Genomic DNA, 24998 nt, shown 5'->3' on the forward strand with positions numbered 1-24998 from the left:
AATATATTATTGTAACTTGTTATTGCTTCAATGCAAAATATATATATAATACCATTTGTAATTTTAAAAAAAAAGTTTCATATGTTGAGTTTAACTAAAATGAGAATCATCTTTGTTATTATGGAAACACATTCTGCTTTCATAATCATACAATCATGAAAGTGTCTTCCCACGGAACAAGCCCCGCCCCTTCTCTTCTTCCTCCTCCTCCTCTTCCTCACCACTGGTACAGCTGGCAATTTACGGAGCCCGGGCAGCACGCGCTTTGCTTAATTGGCTGCTGTGTTAATTGAATCTGACTTTAATGGATGCCATGTCGAGATCCAAAAACCAGTAAATACTTGTTTATTCGAGTTTTATTTGACGTGTTTGTGTCCGAACATCTGGATTTTTCTCCTCCAGAGGCAGCTCCACACATTCTCTGCCCGTTATAACCTCCTCAAACTGGGATTACAAGGTAAGATTAGCTTCTTCTGCTTCTGCTGCTGCTTCTTCTTCTTCTTCTTCAAATCGAAGTAAGGGGTTAGCTGTTAAAAACACTTCAAATTAAACAGACTTTGACTCTAGAATTGTGTGTAATTGAAAGAAGCCCTCTGTGCTGAGACCCTTTCCCTGCTCACACAGTGACATGGTTGGAATACACACGTTAGGAATGTTTTGTAACAGGTAAAACAAACAGTGGGATTGAAAGAAAGTCTGTGCACTCATGGAAAACCTCCAACCTGGTATGATGTCCATTCTGGATTCTTTACTATACTCCACAAGATGTGTAGCAGTGATTTCCTCTCTTCATACTGACTTTTAAATAGGTCATTGAAAAAAAAAATGGGGAAAAAATCCTTATTTTCCTCTACTTAATGTGTAAAATCTCAGATTCTGAATTATATATCTCTATTTATTGATATGAAGAATAATAGATCAAAAGAGAGCAAGGCATAGATATTTTTTCACCCTATCTTAGGAAACTGGTGGCCCACGGGCCACATGTGGCTCTCTGTAGTGTTTTGTACAGCCCCCACCAAAATTAAATACATTAAATGACTCCAGAAACACAAAAAGAACAATAAAAAAACAACGATAAAAAGACTCAAAATTACTCCCAAGACACACAAAAAGAAAGGACTATGTAACAAATGACTCCAGACATACAAAAGAACACACAAAACACACTAAATAAGTTCAGACATATTAAAGGCAAGCAAAACGACTCCAAAAACATACTTGAGAAAAATTAAAAAAGAGACACACAAGGAAAACAAATAAAAACACAAAATTACTGCAAAAAAACAACTACAAATTGACTTAAAAATATTAAACAACAACAGAAATAGACAAAAGAACAACAAAAATACAGAAAACATCAAAAACTACAGAATGACTCAAAATACACTCAAAAAGGAAAACACTAAGAAAGCCCAAAATAGACATCTTAAAGACATAAAATGACTCCAAAAACATACTTAAGAAAAACAAAAAGACACAAAATAACTACAAAATGACTCAAAAATACTAAACAACAAAAGAAATAGACAAAAGAACAACAAAAATACATAAAACAACATCAAAAACTACAGAATGACTCAAAAAAACATACAAAACAACATAAAAAATAGTCAAAATGATCCTGAAACACACAAAAATCCTATTTTGAATTAATGTATAGATTGTTAATATTCAAAAAAGCTGCCATGAATGTTAACAATGTGACCTTCAGACCAGACCTTTACATTTCTGTGTCCTCCACAGTGATTAAAGTTGCACATTTCTCTCCTTTGCTGCCTCCTCTCTTTGGACATACAGACACGTGTCCTTTCATTCAGTTTCCGAGAATGAACCTTTAGTTCGTGGTTTCTGTACAAACACGTCACACTACTGTATTTGTGTCTCTGGACGAACAGCCCCGCCCCCTGCTTGCTAAAAGCTCGGAAGGTTATCAAAAGCAGGCCTGTGCATCTTTCCAGTGACAAACCAGAATGGCCAAGGCAACATTTTGTTGTGGAAAGTCAGAATGACTTAAATACGAGTCTACGGCAGCTCATGCATTCAAATTGAATATTTGCTGGAAAATTTTTGTCAAAGGTTGACAACCTGGGAAGAATTTCTCACACAAATACACACATCAGATCTACGTGAACAGTGGCCAGATGGTTTGAATCAGACTGCTGGAGCAGCTCAGCTTCCATATGCTGAGCATATTTTCAGCTTTGGTTTGAGCTCCAGATATGACGAGAGAAGGCTTTCAGCTGTACGGGCTGTGCTTTGAACTTCACCACTGCTGGTGTATCGTTTAAACTGGTCCCAGGGTTTAAAGAAAATGAGATTTTCCATTAGGGGAATTAGACAGTAAAAAGTTTACTTTCTTTTTGGTTTTTAAGCAAGTTTGAGAAGTACTTTCATTTATAAACAACATTTGATCTCTTAGATCTCAAGGCCCCAAGGTGGACACAAGTCTTTTTTTGTGTGGATTTTTCATATTTGATACCACTTATTTAAATATTTATTTACCCATGCATAGTTTTTGGCCTGGGAGGAAGCTGAGGAGAACAAGTAAACTCCACACACAAAGATGTGACATCACTACTAATATAATGGAAAATCAAATACTGTCTGTACTGTACTTTTTTATACCCATGAACTTTTATATTGATGCGCTGTTATACTGATGAACTTTTTATTCCGACAGACTTTTACCGTATCTTATGTAGGGGTGTGAAAAAAAAAATCGATTTAACGACAAATCGCAATTTTTTGGGTGCCGATTTTCAAATTGATTTTATTTTTTTTAAATTGATTTAAAAAAAATTTTTTTTTTTTAATTTTTCTAATATTCAATCAATATTTTTCACATTTTTGCGGACGTGTGTTTTCTACTACTGGAGACATACTTAGTGGAGCAGTCTAACTACTGAGTATGTTGACCAGCTCCTGTTCCTACATACTGTAAAAACCTTGAAAATTGTGCCAGATCCGCACCTCCACTCCAGTAGATGGCGCTGTAGATATAATAATAATAATAATAAATAGGATGTTTTGAAGCAAACAGTTTTGACTCAATTTGTCCTGTGAATGATCAATATCTTCTGATGAACATATATAGCAACTTCATTTTTCATCTCTACGTTTAATTTTGATAATAACTGGTTAGAATATCGCAATATATTGTGATATCGTGACCCAAGTATCGTGATACGTATTGTATTGCAACATCCTTGCCAATACTAACCCTAATCTTATGTTGTTTTTAGGATTGTGTCTGTTTAGCTTAAATCTTTGAAGTGTAGCTGAATGTTGTTGGGAGGGGCATGAGCAATTTTGTTGTACTTGTGCATTTACAATAAAAGGAGTCTATTCTATTCTTTCCTCGCCAGGAAACCAACGCGACATCCAGAATCTCAATCTGCACGTTTTCTTTCCTTTGTGTGCAGATTTATAAATGGAGCAGTTAACACGCGGCCTCCTGTTAGTGTTGTTGTTTCCCTGCTGCCTGACCCAAACCACAGCATCAAATACCACCTCAGCCACGCCCACATCATCCCCCCAGCCCCGCACTGACAGGCTGAAGGTCAGATTGACTGGATTCCCTCGGAAACACAATGAGGGGCGAGTAGAGCTGTTTCACAAAGGAGAGTGGGGAACCATCTGCGACGATGACTTCTCCATAGTGAACGCTCACGTGCTTTGTCGACAGCTAGGCTTCGTGGAGGCCACGGGATGGACGCACAGCGCCAAATATGGCAAAGGCTCAGGTAAGAGGGAAATCACTGTTGCGTCACATAATAAACTTCCTGCTGTTAGAAGTACGAGTAGATGGCACTTAATACATCTTTTAGTCAGGTTGTTGAGAATCTGCTCTTGTCCTTGCAGGAAAAATCTGGTTGGACAATGTTTTGTGCAGCGGAAGCGAGAAAAGTATCGAGCAGTGCAAGTCTCGCGGCTGGGGCAACAGCGACTGCACCCACGACGAAGATGCCGGCGTCGTGTGCAAAGACGAGCGGATCCCCGGCTTTGTGGACTCAAACGTCATTGATGTAAGTACCAGAATAATAAAGAAGAGAAAGTTCTGTAGTTAAATTGTGCTGAAGGTGGTGATTATGACAAATTAAAGCTTTTTTTATTGGTTTATAAACTGATGCGCACACACACACACACACACACACACACACACACACACAGTGCTGTTTAGCTGTTCCATCTCTGAGCCTGTTCAAACTATTAAAATGTGTTGGCCTGGTCAGCGGAGGATGTTGCTATATCACCCAATTACATGAGATAAAGGAGGCAGGTAGACGTGTTAAAGTTTACAACCACAGCTACTGTGAGTTGGTCTAAAGTTGGCAATTAGATATGTTTAGTAAAGCACCGAAAATTTGGTCATCAAATTTTTATGGCCGAAAATGTAACCTGGCAAGAGCCGAATTGATGTATAGCCCTACCTCTAACAGGAGTTCTCCACATCGATCTGGGTCTGGCGAATCCTTTCGGAACCAGAGAGGGACATGAACAGAATGCTTGAAGGTGATTGGGTGAAGAACCTGTCCACTGTGATTTGTATTAGCCAATCACACGGTAACAAATGAGACACTGCTCCCGCTTTGCTGTCTTTACCGTCCAAAAATGCACAAAGGGTCTCTTGCGGTTGCTCTTTCAAAAAGGAAACGCTGGATTCTTCTAAAACTGAATTTATAGCAGCTTCCACACGTTCATCCTCCTGCGTCGACATCTATTCTATTTTGATTCAGAGCTATGCTAATAGCGGTAGCCCAGATAGTTCCTCTCCCTGCAACTGCGCATGCGCCAGTTTTGCTTTGGCGCTTCTGCCTTTGTTACACCCGGATATCCCGCCCTAAACCACAACACTGCCTCATGATTGGTTCTAACCGTTTCAGTTTGGTTTCAAAAGGCAAAGGAGCAGCACAAGATGGATTCTGGTGTTTGTGAACACCAGGAGAATCCATCTTGCTGGCAAGGTTACCGAAATTGGCCCAAAAGTAAATTTTTGGTTTTCTACCAATACACTTTAATTCACTGAAACAACCCAGCAGAAACAGGTTGTTGTGATGATGCAAGCAAGCACCGCGGCCAGTGCTCGCTTGTCTGGAAACGGGTCAACGTGCCCGCCGTATTTCAACATATCTGGGCACTATGTTGTCTTCTAAGCAGAGATTGAGACGAAGCACAGCGTGAAAAGTGGGATTTATGTTTGTGTCGTGACGATGCTGGAGCTACGTAACGTGCAGCCTTCTGTGTTGACACAGACTCCTACGCCGCAGCAGTGGGTCCAAAAAAATCCAAACTACGCATCAGCAGCATGAATTATCAGCACACATTTCTCTGCACTTTATTGCGCCTGTACTTGGTCCGCGTTATAAAGATCATTACCTGAGAACCTGCTGACGGGTTCAGGAACAGATTTCACTATAACGAAGCTTGAATGCTCTTTGTGTTTTTTCAGCAGTTCAGTCAGTTATAGACCTGTACATAATTATTTAATGTATGCCTGGGGTTAAGATAAAGATTTTATTTTGTTTTTAATTGTGCTTTGTTGGAATATGTGCTAAATAAATATTTTCACATGTGTTTATTTGATTTATTCTTTGAAGCATTAATATTAATTTATACAATTACAATGCTAGATGAACTCTCTTTCTGCCAGGCACATGTAGATGAGAACAAGATTGAGGAGGTCCGACTCCAGCCTGTGGTTGTGGCAGCAAAGAAGAAGCTGCCCATAACGGAGGGAGTGGTGGAGGTGAAGTACAAAGATGGCTGGGCACAGGTCTGCGACTTAGGGTGGACGATCAAAAACACCCGGGTGCTCTGCGGCATGCTGGGATTCCCACACGAGAGGAAAGTCAACAAGAACTTCTACAAGTGAGTGAAATACTCCACTTCAAACTGCATATTATTTAATTTAATGATGGATTATTGCATGTATTATTCCAATAGCAAGTGCACACAACATACGAGAAAATAAATCTGCACATTGTATTGTTTCAAAAATTAAAATAAGGTGTAGCAGCTTATATGGATTAGCGTAACCAATTAAAAGTTTCCTATGCTGTTTTAATATTTTAAAGATGCTTATCTTGGGAGAGCTGACTACAGTGTCACAATTCACATCTTAATTGGAAAGTGGATGTCAAAGGAACGCTGCTAGATATGTCTTTTTAGTGTTTAATGAAATATAATGTTTATTCAAATACACAATTAAGCTCATGGTAAGACCTTTTATTCATGTAAAATGATAATATAATATATAGATATATTCAATTCTATCTCTGTCTTACACACACACCATGGTGACCACCCCCAAACCAGCAAAGACAAGGTTGTTAACAAAACTCTATAGACTCGTTATTATGCATGTATGAGTTTGACTGAATACAATGAGTCATTGTTATATTTTACTAAGTTGAGCATTTTTACACTTCAGCCTAAAATTTCCCCAAATACTAATAAGGGAAGATGTGTCTCTAATAATCTTTAATACTAATGCAATTGTATAAATTCAAACTGTTTTCTAACTTTTTCTTAATCTTTTCTCTTTTAATGTATTATAATAATTATTATTATTATTATTACAAACATCCCAAAACATTTAATTCCACAAGCTATCATCATCTAGACAGTACAGACAGTTTTTCTGACTGCTTGAATTTTTAGCTCTTCTGCCAATAAATATCCTTTCCCTTTTTATTCACACTTTCATCCAATTTTTGTCCTCCCATTAATGTTTTCTTTTCCTTTTCCTTCAAATAACCTACTTTTCGCCCAATAAGTAACTTTCTTTTCCAATAAATATACAGTTTCCTTTTTACCCTATATTTTGCCTATTCAGAATTAGAAGTACTTTCTATTCCAAATTGTCAAACAAGTTGAATTTATGATTCACAATGAATATCAATACTGTAAAAATAAAATAGTAACCTAAATGCAAATCCTCATGGTTGAAGTTTTGTTTCAGACGTTTCTGATTATTCAATTTCTTTGCAACATCCTTGTTCTATTCAGCATTTAAACCTATCAACACTTCCAAACAATAGGTTTCTGTTCAGCAGATGGAAACATTACAGTGTTTACTGCAGTCCAAAAAAAAAAAGTGTCTGTTGACTTTCTCCTCACGCTGCAGGGTTAAAATGTTTGTGCAAACCTCTGATTGCTTTTCCTGGTTTCTAATTTTCTTCTCTGTGGTGAAGTTGGTGATTTTTAAAGTGAGGTCACATATTTTGGAGAAAGCTGTGGAGTCATGGCTGACTGCCTGTGGAGATGAAAGCCATTGCTCAGCTTTTATTTGGAAATGTGAGGAAATGACAAACATCCTGTGAGGTTTCAGATTTATATGACCACAATCTGAGAGAAACTTTTGTATTGGTAGATTATTTTTATTCACTTGTGAACAAGAAACCAAACAGCTTGAACTCCTCCAACCTTGAACACCCCTCAGTCATCCTATTGCACAATGAGCTTTGAATGATCTTTGTAAAATTAAGTCCATCATAGCAATGGAAAACCAAATAGTCCGGATGCACAACTATCTGACTCCATCCAGCGCTTAATTCAGATCTTCAGTGTTCTTCCCAGTGGTACAGGAGGAAGTGTTTGTTTTCTCTCAGGCGTGTGTGAAGCCTGAGGCTCTGGGGTTTGGTCTGAGGTCGAGAAAAAAAGAGGGCGTCGAGTGTTCAGGTAATGTACAGCAGTGAGTGGATGGAAGCCAACCAGCACACAGTGTACTGTGGAGACAGTCTGAGTGTAGTCAGGCAGTCTGTCGTCTGTTAGACATAACTCAGCACTTCTTATAGGTGTGACAGCCCCCATCAGTCCTTTAGAAAGACTGTGACCCAAAAAAAATGCAATTGTTGTAAATGTTTTGAATTCATTAATTATAATATTTTGCCGTTTCTGCATCAATTGATGGCCAACTTTGTGATCTATTTCTTCGTATTCTTTATTCTTTGTCTCAAACTTCACGACAGAAGCAACATCAAAACAATGTAATACATAAGTTCTAATCATTATACAGAGAAAAACAAACAAGAAATAGCTTTAACACAAATTGTACATACAATACTAGTGCAGTGCCCATAAGAAGTATGTATGATTATAGAAGAGTGGGAGGTTCAGTATCTTTTCATGGATGGACAAATGAGGTTGTGTTTGAAGATGGGACGTCAGGGACATTTAGGCTTGTTCTGAAATGTGTAGTGATAACTATTGTGTTTTCATATATTTTGGCTTTTAGCAAGGACACTATAGGGAGTTGAACCCCATCTATTCCGATTCCAGTTTGTTTTCCTCGCGGATCCGGATCTCCTCAGACCGGAACAGACTTGGTCCGGACTCGTTTATTGTCATTAATCCACGACAGTCAGTTTAGATGCACACAGAATTTGTAAAGCATTTCTGAAATAATTTATTAATGGTATCATTGCACCCCAAACAATTCCGACGTTGCACACCCTTGAGCCAAGCAGCAGCCATGTTGAAACTCTCAGCTCTGTCTGATCCTGATCTGCAGAGACATGAGACACACACAGACAGAGATTCCTTGCTTTTATAGATAGAAGGATGTATCTTTCAGTTTGAGAAGAGACAGGATGAAGCAACAGCTTAAAAGCTTTAAAATAAAAGCCATACAATTACCTTTTAGTGGATAAAAGCAGTTTCAACCCAAAAACTTAAAATAAATAAAGTAAAAAGTGCAAGTGAATAAAAATAAATAAACCCAAATACACTTACTTAGAAAATGCAAAATAGTTTTTTTTTTAACTTTGGAAAGATATGGCCTTTTTGAGGGTCAAACCCATGATTTGAGAACCTCCGCTTTAATCGATCCAGATCCTGGTTTTGCTGGATACACACACCTTTCCGTGAGGAAAAAGCAAATGCATTGAAATGTGACCAAATTCTTTATATCAGAAATACATAAAGGGAAGTCCTAATGTTAACTGGTGGTGACTGTGGACACAAAGAACTTGAAGCAACTCCCATATTTCGATAAGTGTTTGGTAAAAAAACATGAACAATGTTTATTCTCCAATATTGTTTTTTTTTATTCCTTAAGACTTCCTAATCTTGCTGGTGTAGTTTAATTGAGTCGTCCCAAACCATTGGGCAGTGAACCATTTAGTCTCAGGCCGCAAATGATAAGTTAAGTTTTGGAAAAAAAAAGGTTGGTATTTTCTTTTTGTTTGTGCTTTGGGTATATTGTTTTAAAAACAAAATAGGTGCACAACCAACTATGGGAACTATAACCTTAAATGGAAATATATTGCTACTAAAATGAAATGAAGGTAAGATTGTCAAAGCGAGTATTGAATTATACTGTATTACAGTAAAATAACCTGTAATATATAACAGTAACAAAACAGAAAAAAAATATCGTTATCAAACATGAAATCTTTGTATACTTGTTTTCTGTACCTGCTTATCCCGTATGGATAGGATTTGTTCACAGTTCATTAAGGGGCTTCCTTTTAAAATAGACCACTGTATTTATTAGGTAATTTATTTCTGTCAATAAATATAAAAAGATTTGTTGTTTTTTTACTATGACTTATTAGCTTTTTTAGTCATGATAACGCTATCTCACAGCTCCATAATCCCCATCGTATCCTCATTAGCAGGAATTCTGTAACATGATATATAGTCGAGCCTCGAGGAATGTTGGAAATGTTCTTCACTGCTGACCCTGGCATACCTGTGTGTGTGTGAGCGTGTGTGTATGTGTGTGTGCGTCTAGCCTATGTGTCTTTGTGTAGCTTCTCTTCTGTATGTGATGGAATCTGGCTGTCTCACTTTTCCAGACGTCAAAAAAGGCGAGCGGCCGAGAAGGTTCCCAAGCCAAAGGTTAATGTTTCAGCCGGTGGAAGGTACTCTATCGGAGGACAACTCACCGTCCACCGCCGCTGTTTGTGCTGCGGTTCTGACAGTGGGTTTCCTGTCTGTAGCTAGTCAACGCTCCCTGTTCACTGTAGTGTAATCTGTAGCATGCGTATGGCTGTAGTTTAGTTTTGCTGAGCACTCTTTCTATCATGTTATTGGACTCATGTATACAGTAGATCTGCTATCATGCCATAGATTGCTGCTTACACTTAATAGTAGCGCATTTAATGTCAGTTTAACAAAATCAAATTTTCTGTGCCCGATAGCTGTCCCTACAAATATGCAGCTGGGAAAGATAATAATATTTATACAAAAAGTACACAAAACGACAATAGAAATGCACAAAAATATACAAAAAGGCTCCAAAAACACACAAAATGACTCCAAAAAAACATATAGCACAGAAAAATACACCAAATAACAACAAAAATATGAAAATGACTCAAAATGCACAAAACTAAATATTTATACATACAATGACAACAGAAATGCACAAAACTACATAAAAAAGATACGAAAATACACAAAATGACTCCAGAATCACATTACAATGGCAACGAAAACAATAATTATACAAAACAAAGCACAAAAAGACAACAAAGATACAAAAATACACATAATGACTCCAAAAAACATACATTACAGAAAAATACACCAAACAAAAAAATATATGAAAATGAGTTAAAAAAAAAAAACACACTTAGCATGCGAATGTCCCTTAGAATTAAACCAGGAAAATTGCACACACTATTTTACTTTGCACCCGCAAATATAGCCCTTTATAACACTACAGAGTACAGAGTATGTACACCTCTTTGTACATCCAACCTTCAAACACATACTCATTTGGCCATAATTGACAACTTTACTTAAGCTCCTCCCACTATATGAATACACACTTAAGACAGGCACTGTACTAGTATGTTTAATTAGAGATGTTCGATATCAGCGTTTTGCCTATATCCGATATACCGATATTATCCAACACAGAATGTCGGATTTCTGATATATACATAGACAGCCCCCCCCCCAAACTGAAACAGTTGCATGATTTATTTTAAGAATAACCACAGTTTACATGTCTCATCTGTATTAAAAGTGCATAAGGTTGCCAGGTTGGGTTTTAACAGTTAGGAAAGAGGTCCATGTAGGTTTAACAGTTATTACACTACACATTGCTGTAGAAGTATGCAGTGTCGGGAGTAGCTCCAAAGCAGGATTAAATGTTATGCATCAGTGGTTCCCTCCTTCACAGTTTAATCAGACTTTGGAGATTTAACAGATGCCAAATGATATTAGTCTCAACAGGAGCCAAAAAAAAAAAAGTTTGTTAAAGTCTGCAGAATCCGTCATGAACACAAACCACAATGTTTTAATGCTGCGTCACACAGCGAGTGAAGGCTCAAGTTTGCACTGACACAATAGTAGAAGCATAGCATACTAATGTAGTCACGTGTTCTGGGTGGTTTCCCGGTATTTTGTATAGTTTTTAACTCAATTTGCGAGTACCCGTATCTGGCAACACAGATAATCTGTACTAACCTCATGTCAGTGAGCGTGTTTCCTTCCTGCCACACTGTGTCCAAAAGTATATGAACACAAACCATTCATAGAGCACTGACACATGAATGTGAAATGTGTCCACATACATTTGGTCTAAAGATGTATTTGTTACAGTAAATGTGTCTATTCCAGCTAATACGTGATCACAATAATAGTGCGTGACACGTAACAGCCGTGCTGACTGTTGCACATCTTTCTGTTTTGTGTTACTTGTTGTTAGTGTGACTTTACTTCATATGAAGTTTTTTCTCACTGTGTCTTAATGGTTTCATCCTAACTGTGCAGTCTAACCCGTCTTTGCCTTGCAGGAAGGCACCCAAAGCTAACGCTAACTCTAAGTCTAAACAGAGCAACCCTGGCAAAAGGTAACCTGGACTAAAGACAAGCATACGCTGAACACTAAATTAGGATAACGATCCTAAAACTGTTGGAGCAGAAGGATTTTAAATAGTTCCAGAAATTAAATGAAAAATGTAAAACTTACTTGGATGGAGTGGTAGCTGACTTAAAAAATAGGTTTTTAGCCTATTCTTTCTAATTAACTGAACCCCAATCTAGTTATTTTACAATTATATCACAGGCACCAACTTATCTTATCAGTCAGTGATTTTATATTCTGTGTATCTTAATGAAAAATCTTTTTTTACTTTCTTTTTGGTTCAAAGCTGTGTCCCAAATCAAGAGGCAAATGTTTTAAAAAAATAGATAATGTGGTCCCTGTGATCTCACTGTAGTCAAAACTAAACTGGAATTCACTAAGATGTCATTGGTGTCTGAAGGAGTCCAGAAAGTTCAGACAGTGTGTGTTGGTCTAAGGGGATGTGTTTTAAAATTTAAAGTCAGAGGAGAATTACCAAATTCTAAATCTATGAACCTTTCCAAAGCCTGGATTAATGCACTTAAAGTGTAACAACATCTGATTATTTATAAAGCGATGTTGTGACAGTTTATGTTGTATCAAGTGTCTGTGTCTTTAAGAAGTGAGCGGGCCTTGATTGGCAAATGGGGATCACCTGGGCCTTGTGTTCCACCTCCTCAGGCACCGGTCATTATACTCACTGGTTTGACTCTGGCTGCTTGCTGGCTCCTAAATTGGCTGTACCTGATTTAATTTCAACACACATAATCCTATGGTCACACACACCCAACCTTACACCACTGATCATACTGACAACCATACTTGTTATGGTTAAACACCCCTTATTTATAATAATAAACTGGTTAAAACTGGAGCTGTCATTTCCCTCCTTTGCCATAACTCCTAAGCCAGGTTTTGACAAATTGGGGGCTTGTCAGGAAAGTCAGTGAAAGTCAGGAAGCACACACCAGTGCCTGGAGTGGTGTAGACCACCAGGCCCAGGAAAGTGTGTCTGAACTTTTTAAACAAACTATTTAAACTCAAACTGTGGTTTGAACCATTTTTCAAGAAAAGGAATAAGAAGTTTCAGTGAAAATGTAAAGTAACACCTCAATAGTTTGTTTCCAGAATTTTTTTTCTGCTCTTGTAGTAGCTTAAAAAATATTTAAAAAAAAAAAAAATGTTTCTAAATGTTATTTAATCAACGTTTAGTCACAAATTGCCCCAAAATATAAGTTGCAATTAGATCTGTTATTGAGTTTACAATATATTTAATGTGGTTCAATCCATAATAAATGCATTGAAAAATAAATGGACATTTTCCAGTAGTGTCCAAATGGAGGTATCGGATCAGCTGTGCTTTATCAAAAATATGACAATTCAGTGTCACTGCAGTGACTATAGTCCTTAAACGCATCACACTAAGCGCGCTGATTCTGATTTATAACACAGCTGTTACAGTCCTCAAACCTTATCATTCTTACAAAAACGTATTCCTTAAATCCTTTTGTGTAGCCATTGTTTTACATTTGAAACTAAGTCATCTGTGTTTCTTTTTCTGTCTGTGCTTGATCTCAGGTTGTTTCTGGAGCGTCAGAAGAGCTACTTCCACGTCCACTCTGTCGCCTGCACGGGCACCGAGGTCCACCTGGCTGCCTGTCCCTTAGAGTTCAGCAAACCAAACTCCACGTCCACCTGTGTGGGTGGCTCGCCGGCGGTCATCAGCTGCATGCCGGGGCCGCTCTTCATGCAAAACAGCAGTTTGAAGAAGAAGCTTAAGATTTCGGTAAAGTAAACCTGAAGCGTGGAGTGAACTGTCTAATAATGGGTTACATTAGGGAAGCTTATCTTTAACCCAGCGGAAGGGAGGATTCACATTTGTTAAGCTCAGAAATCAACAAATAAATAGTCGTATTAACCAGATGTATGTGTATTTGTTTAATGGCTAATGCTTTGTACATTTTGTTTTACTTACATATGTGAGGCTTGGCAAAAATATGACCAAATTTATCAAGCATTACTTTTTCAAAAGAGGTTTAAGTCAAACTACCATGAGCTTTTAATGTCAGATTTCTTATTTTTCCATTATTACAAAGCAGAGTTGTCAGACTCATTTTAGTTCAAGGGCCACACTTTGATGAGTTTGATGTGAAGTTAGTCTGACATTGTTAAGAAAATGTCGATTTTCAACAGTTTTGTGCATTAATTTTAACACTTCATGTGTAAAATTCCGATTATTTATAATTTATAGTTGTTGAGGTGCAACACATTCAGTGTAAGCTAATGATGAGTGTTTTCCCTGCAGATTTCACTTTAATATGAGTTGTCCTGCAGGCTGAATACGATGCTTTGGTGGATCAGATTTTGCCCTCAAGTCCCAATTGACAATGTCCATGAATGACCCTGGCTACGCAGTGTTTATCATTAAGTAAAATAATTTAAATAATATTCCTAAAGAACCTTTATATGAGCAAATGGTGTTTCTCTTTGCCCTGTAGACTAATGTGAGGTTAAAGGGCGGGGCGCGGCTGGGCGAGGGCCGTGTGGAGGTGCTGAAGGACAGCGAGTGGGGAACCGTGTGCGACGACCGCTGGAACCTGCCGTCGGCCAGCGTCGTGTGCCGGGAGCTCGGCTTTGGCAGTGCCAAGGAAGCGTTTACCGGTGCCCGTATGGGACAAGGTGACGAATGAACTGATATTAACATCTAAAAGAGCTGCTCTCAACCTTTCATGTTTCAGCAGGCTCCTCTGAACTTTAGGGTGCATTAGGCAACAGTAGCAAGGTATTTAAGCCACCTGAAGTTGGGCCTTTTTAGCATTTTTGCTTTAAAATATCTGCTTACAGCATGACTGCATGAACTGTGTACTCTAATGCATGTTTTGGTGTTTTCCAATTGCCTCTTTACTGTGCAAATCAGCTACGCACCAAGAATCAAGAAAACTATTCCCATTTTGCTGCATTCCCATTATCCTCCATCTACATTCTACACCCATCACCCTGTTCAGCATTAGCTTTAGGTTATTTCAGCTCCAATAAACACCAACAAATCAATTAAAGTTATTATATCTACTTCAAATAACAAGGTCACCAAAGTGCTTTCCAATAAAATGAGCATTTTTGCTACAGTCAAAAAGCTGGTGCTGGTAAAATCATCGATAGTCTGTTGAGATACTTTAGAAAAAGTCAAATTATTATTGTGGAAAAAGATATGTTAATGTCTTCATATCTCTTAAAATACCCTATTCTGGGAAACTCAACTTCACAAGTCAATATTTTGCAGAATGTATAGCACACATAATATGTTGGTGACCAGCTTTATAGAAGACATCTTCAGCCGTCTTGGCTTTTATCTAGCAGGTCATCTGAACTACTCTCAACATGGACAATTTTCAAATAATTAGTGGAATGTTCGGCATGTGGCATAAGATAAAAGAAGAAGAGCTTAACATGTAACAGCCAGTGAACATGGTTATTATGGTATTAATATACCATAATACCCATGTCTATCAGCAGGCCAAGTCAAGTGATGATCAGCATGTTATTCTGCTCTCCTTCAAAGCAACACTGCCCAGTGGTCACGGTGTTGTAGCCAACCTGTGTTTATCCTATTCAGCTTCAACCATTCTAATAAATATACGATAACCATTTGTGTAAATCAGGGCAGACATTTATTGTAACTTAATATTTCATTATTTGATTATTGTTCACATTGTTTGTCTCTGTCTAAATGTTTTGTTGATTGGAAGCGGTAAGAATGTGAAAGTCTTGTTTTCTCTTTTTTCTTGTCTTGTAACCTCATGTTTTTGTTTCTCTTATTTTGTCATGTTTTCTCTTCTCTTTTGCCTTTTTCATCTTTATCTCAGGTTTTGTTATTTCTTGACTTGTTTCCTCTCGTCTTGTCGTCTGTTCCCTTGTTTGTCTTGTCTCATTTTCTGTTTTTGCTTGTCTAGGTTTGGTGTCTTGTCTTGTTTATCTTTTACTATTTTCTCTTTTTTTTTTGGTGTTGGTATTTCTTGTCTTGTTTTCATTCTTGTCATTTTGTCTTGTCCTCTTATGTTTTTTCCTACCTTTCTTTGACCACGCTGGTGTCATTTCTTTCATCTAGGAATGGGTCCGATCTACATGAACGAGGTGAAGTGCGTCGGACATGAGAAGTCCATCTGGAGCTGCCCGTTCCGAAACATCACCTCTGAGGACTGTCAGCACATGGAGGACGCTGCCGTTCGCTGCAACATTCCTTACATGGGCCTAGAGAACAAGGTCGGAACTTTCCTTCTCAAATCTACATCAAATGTACCAAAATTTTATATTGGACTTAGAAAAGCAGTGCAAGATGTTGTGTTGGCGAAATCAGTTCCAAATATTAATAATGTGTTTCTTTTTTTGTTTGAAAATAGCAGGATAGGGAGGTGGGGGGGAGGGGGGGGATACAATCTTCTTTGCATGACTTTCTTTCACCCTGTTTCCACAAGAATGTGAAATTCCTATAAAAAATAAGTTTCACATCATTTCCGCAAATGTCACTGCTGTTAGAAAAAAACGTTTAGATTTGCTCCAAACTTTAAGACATTGGCCAGATAAACTACAGTTAAACCTTCAAATGTTGATGTTTAATTCAAGTTTTTTTTTCTGAAAGCATTGAACAGCAAGTATCTGTTTGTAGGATGCTCAGTTGTGCAACTGTAACATCAATTTCTCGCAGCTAGAAGAAATCCAGACCTGTATCCTTCACAAGCTGGAACTGCTTATCTTGAATAACATAAGCATGATAGAGAACAGATGGATGGTGATCTGTTTTTAATACTGTACACGAGATAGAATATATGCTGCAGGTGTCTCCTAAAACGCTAATATCAGTCCTTCATTCAAAACCCTCATATCAAACCACAGCTGTATGTGGTCCATGGACTTTAAAGAGTTTGGCATGCCTGATCTATTAGATGTTTTTAATTAAAATGACAAAACACCCCAGCAGATCTTCTGGTGTACAAAAACAGAAACACTCTCCAATCTAGCCCTTGTGTATCTGTAATCTGCCTCTAACCCAGCGGTCCCGCACAGATCCGTATCACAGGAGGTCGAACCCAAAATGAGGGCCGTGTGGAGGTGCTGAGTGCGGACCCCAACGGGACGCTGAGCTGGGGTCTGATCTGTGGGGAGGGCTGGAGCACCAAGGAGGCCATGGTGGCCTGCAGACAGCTGGGCTTGGGCTACGCTAACCAAGGCTTGCAAGTAGGTTACTAACCCGACCAGGCCAGCTTCCTGTACCAGAGGGGGTCTTTACAATCGTGTGCAAAGATCACACATTACAATAGAGAGTCATACTGTCATGTTGTGGTTGTTACTTGTGGTCTTCACTTTTTAAAATTCAGATGTATATACGTTTTTTTGTTCTTCATGCTGGACATGGAATTTTTAAAAACCTTCGATTTGGGCATGACCTCTCCCCTGACCTGGAGTTGGCAGTCCATCCATTTCTGAATGAGAACCATTAGTAAATTCAGAAATATGACGTGCTTATGTTTGTACTACTGGACTTTCTAATATTTCATTCCGTTAGACTATAAAGGTCAGATAAAAAACATACTTGTTGCATGGGTTCATCACAACAGGCTTGTGGAAAAAAGAAAGCAGAACTTTATTGTATTTTCTGCTTTCGATTAAAGATTATAAGCAACATTCTGACTTTGGCTTTAAATTTAACGTTTTGTCATTCAGTGGTTATAGGCTCAAACCTCAGTCTTTTGCACTTTAGGTCTCGTTATGAGCTTTTTGTCACCCCTTTGTTTTGATTCAGGCATACTGAAAAACGTCATAAAATAATTTAGTTCCTGAAGAACTGAATGAAGCGTCTCTGTCGGCACATACAGTACTCTGCTTTAATTGTCTTAAAAAGTGACCACTGGGAGCCTGATGCATGTTCAAATATACATAAAATGCCTTTTCTGTAGCTTAACTCTATGTTCCTATTTGAACATGCAGGCACGCATCTATGACAGTGTATGATTTTTCTATTTAATGAACAATTCTTTGATCTGCATTTGCTGCTGCTAACACTTTTAGCCTGATCTTTATAGGCAGACTAAAACTGCCACATTTAAAATGTGCAATAATATTCCAAACCACTCACCATTAGAAGCAAATGATGACCTCATCTGGAAACCATGTTTCCTACATCTGGAAAACTAACCCTCTCCTTTACTGCTCCGACAACCCAAATATAAGTGTTTGTAGTTATTTTGTTTAGTTCAGGCAGGTCAGAGACAGAACAGGAAGTGTGTCCCCTCACTGACTCCCTGCAGGGCGTCTCTGCAGATCCGGATAGTGGGCGGCCGGAGCAATTATGAGGGCCGGGTGGAGGTTCGGGTTGGGTCCAAGTGGGGCACAGTGTGCAGCACAGGCTGGACCACAAAAGAAGCCATGGTGGTTTGCAGGCAGCTAGGGCTCGGCTACTCCATGCATGCCATCACTGTAAGTAGGAGCGTAAACAAAGAGAACACACACACAATAAAAATGAATTAATTTAGGTTCAGTTCAGTACAGCTATGGGAGAAAAGTGAAGCTATGTAAAGGTAAGTTAGACTAAGTAGGCTAATGCCAAATAAAGTCATGCTAAATCAAAATAAATTAAGAGAAGTCCGACAAAATTAGTTTAAGTAATGAGATATTAGTCAGTAAAGCTACTAAATTAAACTAAGGCATTGTTAGGCTAAGTAACACCAAGGAATTTAAGGCAAGGTTAGACTATCGTATGCTAAGTTAAATTATTCTAAGTAATCGTAATCCACAATAAGCAAGGTTTAGTATTTATGAATGGTTTATGATGTAAATCCACGCAAAGCTTGTTTTTTTAGCCAATGTTAATAAGGCTAAATTAGAATGGGCTACAAAGTACAGCTGAATTAGATCAGTAAAGCAAGGCTAATCTTTCCCAAACAGTCTAATTTAAGATAGATAATTCCTAAAAAAAAATGTAATAAATTAAAGTTAAGTAATAAGGCTAATTCACGCTAACGCTGGCTAAGTAGGGCTGATATAACTAAAGAAGCCTTAGCAGAATATGACTTGGTTATACTAAATGAGAGTAAGATCAACTGTAGCCACAGTAAGGCTAGGTAAACAAGGGTAAAATATGCTAAATTAAGTTGAAATAGGTTGGGTCATGTCTTCAAGACTAATGGTTTAAATTAACTTGGATCATTTGAAATTTTTTTGGTGAGATTACCATAAGTGTTTGTTCATTTTAAACTGAGTTACATACACTCACATAATAGCAAGTGGCACAATATTTTACACGGTTATATGTACGTCTGACATTTAAGATTGGTTTACAACAAATATCTGGTTAATGTAGTAAAAGGATGATATTTTAATGTTTGTTTTTTTATAAAAGTCCTTCAGTACTTAAAAACTGTGTAACCCTGTCTGGTCTCAACCAACAGCCAAACATGAGTCACACCAACATCTGTTTTAGAGCAGCCACATCGAGTCGTCTGCTGCTCCGTGCAGGAATGTTTACCAGCTGCTTAATGCAGATCGATGTGTTTCTCTGTTTGTTTGCTGTCTAACCCTCACCAAGGAAACCTGGTACTGGGACAGCAGTAATGTGACCGATATGGTGATGAGCGGTGTGAAATGCACAGGAAGCGAGTTGTCTCTGAGCCAGTGCCAGCATCACAAAACCATCAGCTGCCAGAAAGCGGCGGCAAAGTTTTCAGCGGGAGTCATCTGCTCAGAGAGTGAGTGACGCAGAAAAATCATCAGGGATTTAGGCTGCGTGACGTCACAAAAACGTGGAGGAAAGCTTCTATTGAGCCCAAACAACACATGTAATCACTATTTCAACAAAAAAAAAAAAAGAGCAGAAACTGGTTTAAGGTGCAAATGACTAGACAAAGGCAACACAATAGTTTTAGACCAGTTTACAACTGTTAGTTGCAAATCTTGTCACATCTTTAACATATGATTACATATAAAACAGCATTATCTTTGTTGTTCTTACATATTACCCATAAATATACAAGATTAGTCTATCTGAGCATAAACCATTCATCTTAACATCTGCAGGCTTCCACACTAGGGGTGTGCATAGCCATGAATCTGACAATATTTGCATGTCACGATACAATAATCCCGGTACTAAACAATACGATATTCTGTACATTGCGATGTATCATCTGCGTCTTAGAAGCGCAGGAAAATCTTTGTGCTGCAACAACAGTTACTTTTTTAACAGATGTTGATTAATCTTTGACATGCCAATTCGGGATCTAGTTTTTTAATTAAACATGATTTTAAAAAAAATTGATTTGGACATTTTTTGGATCAATGCCATAATCGCGTGGTGAAATATTGCGATATATCGCCAAATCGATTTTTTATTACACCCTTATTTCACTCTAATACTGAAACAAAATGGAAAAAAGTGATGTGTATTTAGCTGACTCCATCTCGCCTGTTTGTGCCCCCAGCTGTCTCAGACCTGGTCCTGAACGCCTCCCTGGTCCAGCAGACTGTTTACATTGAGGATCGACCCCTGCACATGCTCTACTGCGCTGCTGAAGAGGACTGCCTGTCCAAATCCGCCGCTAAGGCCAACTGGCCGTACGGACACCGACGCCTCCTCCGCTTCTCCTCACAGATCCACAACATTGGACGGGCGGACTTTAAACCCAAGGCTGGGCGACACTCCTGGGTGTGGCATGCTTGTCATGCGTACGTTAACTTCATTCTACTCACTTTTTATCCCCCGCCGCAAATTGTGGAAGTGGGATATAGGTTTGAGCTCCATCCGTCCGAGTTAAAGTGGACAGCTTTCCTCAGAAACTGTTGAAGATACGATAACCAGATTCGGTGTGTGGCTTCAGGGTATCAATACCTTGATGGAGTTCGAAAATGAGAAGTGCAAAATATTTTTTTAGTTATTGCCTTTGTTCTGTTTTTTTTTTATTCTGTTCAAGGTATCTACAAAGGGGACAGCTTTTCTTAGAAATTGTTTAAGATAATTAGTAATTTTATATTGTGATGTGATAATATTTTCTTATGTATACATCTAAGTTCTTAGATTTAGGACATTTAGGAAAAGGTTGTTGGTTATAATGACAACCAGTCTGGTGGGGGATGTTGATGACTGTCTTTTTGTTGTCATTAAAAACACTTGATATTTTAATACAAAGAAGAGTTGAAACTTGGATTTGTTTGAAGTACAGACAATGTCAGACAAAGATTTCCAAAAATTATAGGTTTTTGGTTTATGTATGAAGTAAAATCATATAAAATAGGATTTAAGATGTGCTTTTTGTATTTCTCGTGGGGCTTTGATCATTTCTAACAATGGTTTAACAGAAAAACAATAAAGGATTATTCCTCTGTATTTACAGCCACTACCACAGCATGGATATCTTTACCCACTACGACCTGCTCAACGCTAACGGTACAAAAGTGGCTGAAGGACACAAAGCCAGTTTCTGTTTGGAGGACACCGACTGTCACGAGGGTGAGTTTGATGATTCAAACCAGAGGCGAAACAAAACACAACTCACAAGCTGTCTTTATTTGTATGAGGTGCAGGTTTTACCTTCCAAAAATAATCAACACATATAAAATGTGTTGTCATCCATGACATGTCATGTTGCAGGTGTTTCCAAACGATACGAGTGCGCCAACTTTGGCGATCAGGGCATCACTGTGGGCTGCTGGGATTTGTACCGACACGACATCGACTGTCAGTGGATCGACATCACCGACGTCAAACCTGGAAACTACATCATGCAGGTGGGCGGGTGAACCAGTGGAAACCACAGAGCTGATGTTAAAGCACTACAAGTGTAAGGAATGGATAATATAGTAAGGATTCTCAACACATAGTCAGGTTTTCAAACCATTAAAAAATACAGACATCGAATCCTTCCGGTGTCAAACGCTCCTCAGAGTGAGTAAAGTTAAGCTTTAGAAAAATCAGTGTTCCCATCACATCTTCATATTCCTGCTCCCATAGAAGGTCTATGGTGAAATAGCATTTCAGTCTGATGTTTTAGTTTTTAATGATGTGTCGGCCAGTTTCTTGGACGTTATTACGGTCTTGGTGTTCCTATAATTACAATGGACAGATTTGACCAGGAAACACAAATTACGCCCATCATTTGTACGCCACTATGAGCCATTTTACTGCAGATCCACGTATGCCTTTCAGCTGTACAGGGAAAACACCTTAGATTAGGTTTGTCTACGTTACCATGGGAACCAGCACAAGTCTTCAACCTCTTAAAACCAGTTGGAGTTACATGAATGGAGCATTTCCTTAAGTAATCACTACGTCACAGTTTGTCAAACATGTCGACCTCCACATGCGTGCGTTTAAAGTGAGTTTTATTGCATATGCAGTGTCTGAATCACCTCCTACTAACAACATTTACATATACATACATAGTCTTTCAGATGAGCTGTGTTCATTTAGGTTGAGTGTTTCCTTCAAGCAAACAATAAAATATTTGGGATCCATATGTTTGTGACTAAATGCTTTGGTATTGAGCAGACTATTATTCATTTATCTACATAAATACCTGAAATATCATCTTGTTTGCTCAAATACTTTGACGTTGACCAAGGACTCAATAATGATGATTAATATTAAAAACATAAATGACAATCATTTTTAAAATCTTACAAGAAAATAGCAATAAACCACAACCATCAAACAATTATATTTATATATATTTAAAAAAATTGTCAGGAAAAAAGCAGTGTAATTTATATTTAAAAATGATTTCAATAGAAAAAAAAATGTAAATCTTTTAGCGCATTAGGCTAGCTAACATTGGACTCACTGATAAGTAAAATAGTGAATTATTTTAAATCAGGAAAAATTACATTTAGTGTAAAATGATGGATTTTTGCAATGAAAACTAGAGTAGGAATAATGTTATTCAAAATAAGTTGTTGATAAAGACAAAAACTGCTGCTGATAATTTAAATCTAATGTCCAATTTCTCCAGGTCGTGATCAACCCAAACCAGGAAGTTGCCGAGAGCGACTTCACCAACAACGCCATGAAGTGTAACTGCAAGTATGACGGCCATCGCATCTGGCTCCATAACTGCCACATCGGTAAGCAGTGAGAAACACATTACGCACCTCGTTGTTCACTTTAAGGTGATTTGCATGTTTCATTGTGTTCTCCATCAGGTGATGCGTTCAGCGAGGAGGCTGAGCGCAGGTTTGAAAAATACCCCGGACAGCTGAACAACAAGATCTCCTAATTAATAAACATTTTAGCACCAAATGTAGGAATTCAATTACAAGCGATCAGAAAAGACCAACACGAGCCTTTGTTTATTTCATAGTTTTTAATACTTGAATATTCAAGTGCAGATCATGTATTTCATCTAGTCTTTCTTTTCTAAATCTTTAAGTTGTCTGTGTGATAAAAAAGAGACTTCTAATGAATGTCTTGTTTTTAAAACTCTAAAATTTTAGCATAACCATTTTTAGAGGCACACACACACGCACACACACAGCTTCATACTGGGACGATGTGCATTCTTTAACTATTACTAGTTGTTAAAAGCTCATCCCATGAATGCACTGTATTTATTGTCATTATTTAGGTTTTTTAATAATCAAAGTGCTTTGGATACACTGCAGTCTTTTGTGTGTAGTGATAAATGAATTGTTTGGTGCAGACATTGAGATTCACGTGAAAAGTATAAGTTACTTCAGAGGTGGCAACTGGCTGCCTGCGGCCCTTGCGCTAAATGTGTGTGGCCCCCAAAACAAATTTAAATTCAGGAAGATTATGTGACACGTCACGGCTCATCAAATGTCAACATATCATGCAGTTATTTATTTATGTTAAAGGAAGTGGCTGAGAAAACCTCAGAAATTATTTTCATTTTTAATTGTTAACCTAAAATTTATTAAAAATGTTTTTGTAAAAAAAAAAAGAAGAAAATATATTTTATGAGGAATACCTTACAGTACACACAATAACTCACAGACCAAAGCTTTGTGTTCTCCTGTGTCAATGCACAGATTGATCATTATTCTAAATGCTGACATGAATGTTGTTAATGTGGCCCTCAGATCAGACAGTTATATTTTGGTGCCCCCCCCCCCCCCCCCCCCCCACTGCGCTCAGAGTTGCCCCTCTCTGAGGTTCTTATTCAGTATGTGTATGTACTGATGAAACACCTCCTGCTGATCCAAATAAAAAAGGGAATGAGGATTTTCTGTCTGATGTCACGTGTATCCATGTAATTACCTCATAAACACACCATAGGTTTTGTTGAATATTAAGAGAGTTCAGTTATTGAAGCCGAAAACAACAAACTCCAGCTTTAAAGAATCACAGCTTTTTTTGTGAAATCTGTTTATAGCTAATATTTCAATTGTATTAGTTTCTCATCTATCATTACTTCAATTAATCATCTTAAGGATTAAAACCTAAATCACAAAACGGGTCAAACCATATGTTAAATGCAATATTGAATTGATTAAGACTTGTTAGAGCCCAATATCTTACAAAACACAAATTACTAAAAAAAAAAGTAAAACTTTTTTTTTTCAATGATGTATCATAAGTGCTGAGTCCAAAATGTAATAAAACATTTATTTTTACAAAAAGTAAAAACTTCAGTCAAGGATTTATTCATTAAAAGGCTGATTGCTTGAGTGTAGTCTGTTTTTATGTTTTGGGCTCAGTATCTATATATACTGTATATAACCAGTTAACATTTTGGGTTTATTTTTTTTTTATGATACAGGATGAGCGTTTTTGTTACATTATTGACTAGTTATTACATTTCAGGTTTTATTTTTTTTTTAAAACAATTCGGATTTCGTTACATATTGGGCTCTAATGAGCCTTATGTGGCTACAATAGTAGCTTACCACCACTAAGTGTGGAGTGAAAGAATAATCCCTTAATTCTGTAAAGTGACTGAGTGTCTAAAAAAGTGCTACATAAAATTGGTGGATTATTATATTTTGGGTTTTATAACATTCTTTTTTTTAATAACAATTTGGCTCTTGTTACATTTTGAGTTGTTACATATCAGGCTCTAACAAGGCTGCAAACGTCCCGACAAATAAAACAGATGAAAGGTTGAATGGCAAACACTATGTAAAGCATGGTGCCATCTTCTTTTTTGCATTTTAAATTATTTTTTCATGTTGGACCTTTAATTATATCTGATCA

The 24998-nt window shown here is 37.7% G+C and overlaps 1 protein-coding gene across 3 annotated transcripts; it reads left to right on the forward strand.

The window, feature by feature from the left end:
• The first annotated feature begins 215 nt into the window (after positions 1 to 215).
• loxl3b (lysyl oxidase-like 3b) lies at positions 216 to 23763 on the forward strand. Of its 3 annotated transcripts, XM_028438109.1 has the most exons (15): positions 216 to 457; positions 3426 to 3746; positions 3865 to 4028; positions 5654 to 5871; positions 13382 to 13589; positions 14302 to 14482; positions 15909 to 16063; positions 16865 to 17035; positions 18119 to 18274; positions 19383 to 19542; positions 20275 to 20518; positions 21184 to 21299; positions 21441 to 21577; positions 22798 to 22909; positions 22988 to 23763. In XM_028438109.1, the coding sequence occupies exons 2-15, from the start codon at positions 3434 to 3436 to the stop codon at positions 23059 to 23061; spliced, it is 2409 nt and encodes an 802-aa protein (XP_028293910.1). In that variant the 5' UTR covers positions 216 to 457; positions 3426 to 3433; the 3' UTR covers positions 23062 to 23763. The 3 variants fall into 3 exon arrangements, with proteins under 3 accessions (XP_028293910.1, XP_028293908.1, XP_028293909.1); XM_028438107.1 differs by lacking the exon at positions 18119 to 18274; XM_028438108.1 differs by lacking the exon at positions 16865 to 17035.
• The last annotated feature ends 1235 nt before the right edge of the window (positions 23764 to 24998 follow it).

The sequence above is a fragment of the Gouania willdenowi genome, chromosome 22 (assembly GCF_900634775.1).
Source record: "Gouania willdenowi chromosome 22, fGouWil2.1, whole genome shotgun sequence".
NCBI lineage: Eukaryota > Metazoa > Chordata > Actinopteri > Blenniiformes > Gobiesocidae > Gouania > Gouania willdenowi.

What these genes read in the sequence shown, in the direction of transcription:
- loxl3b (XM_028438109.1), top strand. Translation starts at nt 3,434, where the DNA reads ATGGAGCAGTTAACACGCGGCCTCCTGTTAGTGTTGTTGTTTCCCTGC. An exon ending in ACATGGGCCTAGAGAACAAG is followed by an intron (nt 16,064 to 16,864) that starts GTCGGAACTTTC and finishes GGTCCCGCACAG; the next exon opens with ATCCGTATCACAGGAGGTCG. An exon ending in GCTCCATAACTGCCACATCG is followed by an intron (nt 22,910 to 22,987) that starts GTAAGCAGTGAG and finishes GTTCTCCATCAG; the next exon opens with GTGATGCGTTCAGCGAGGAG.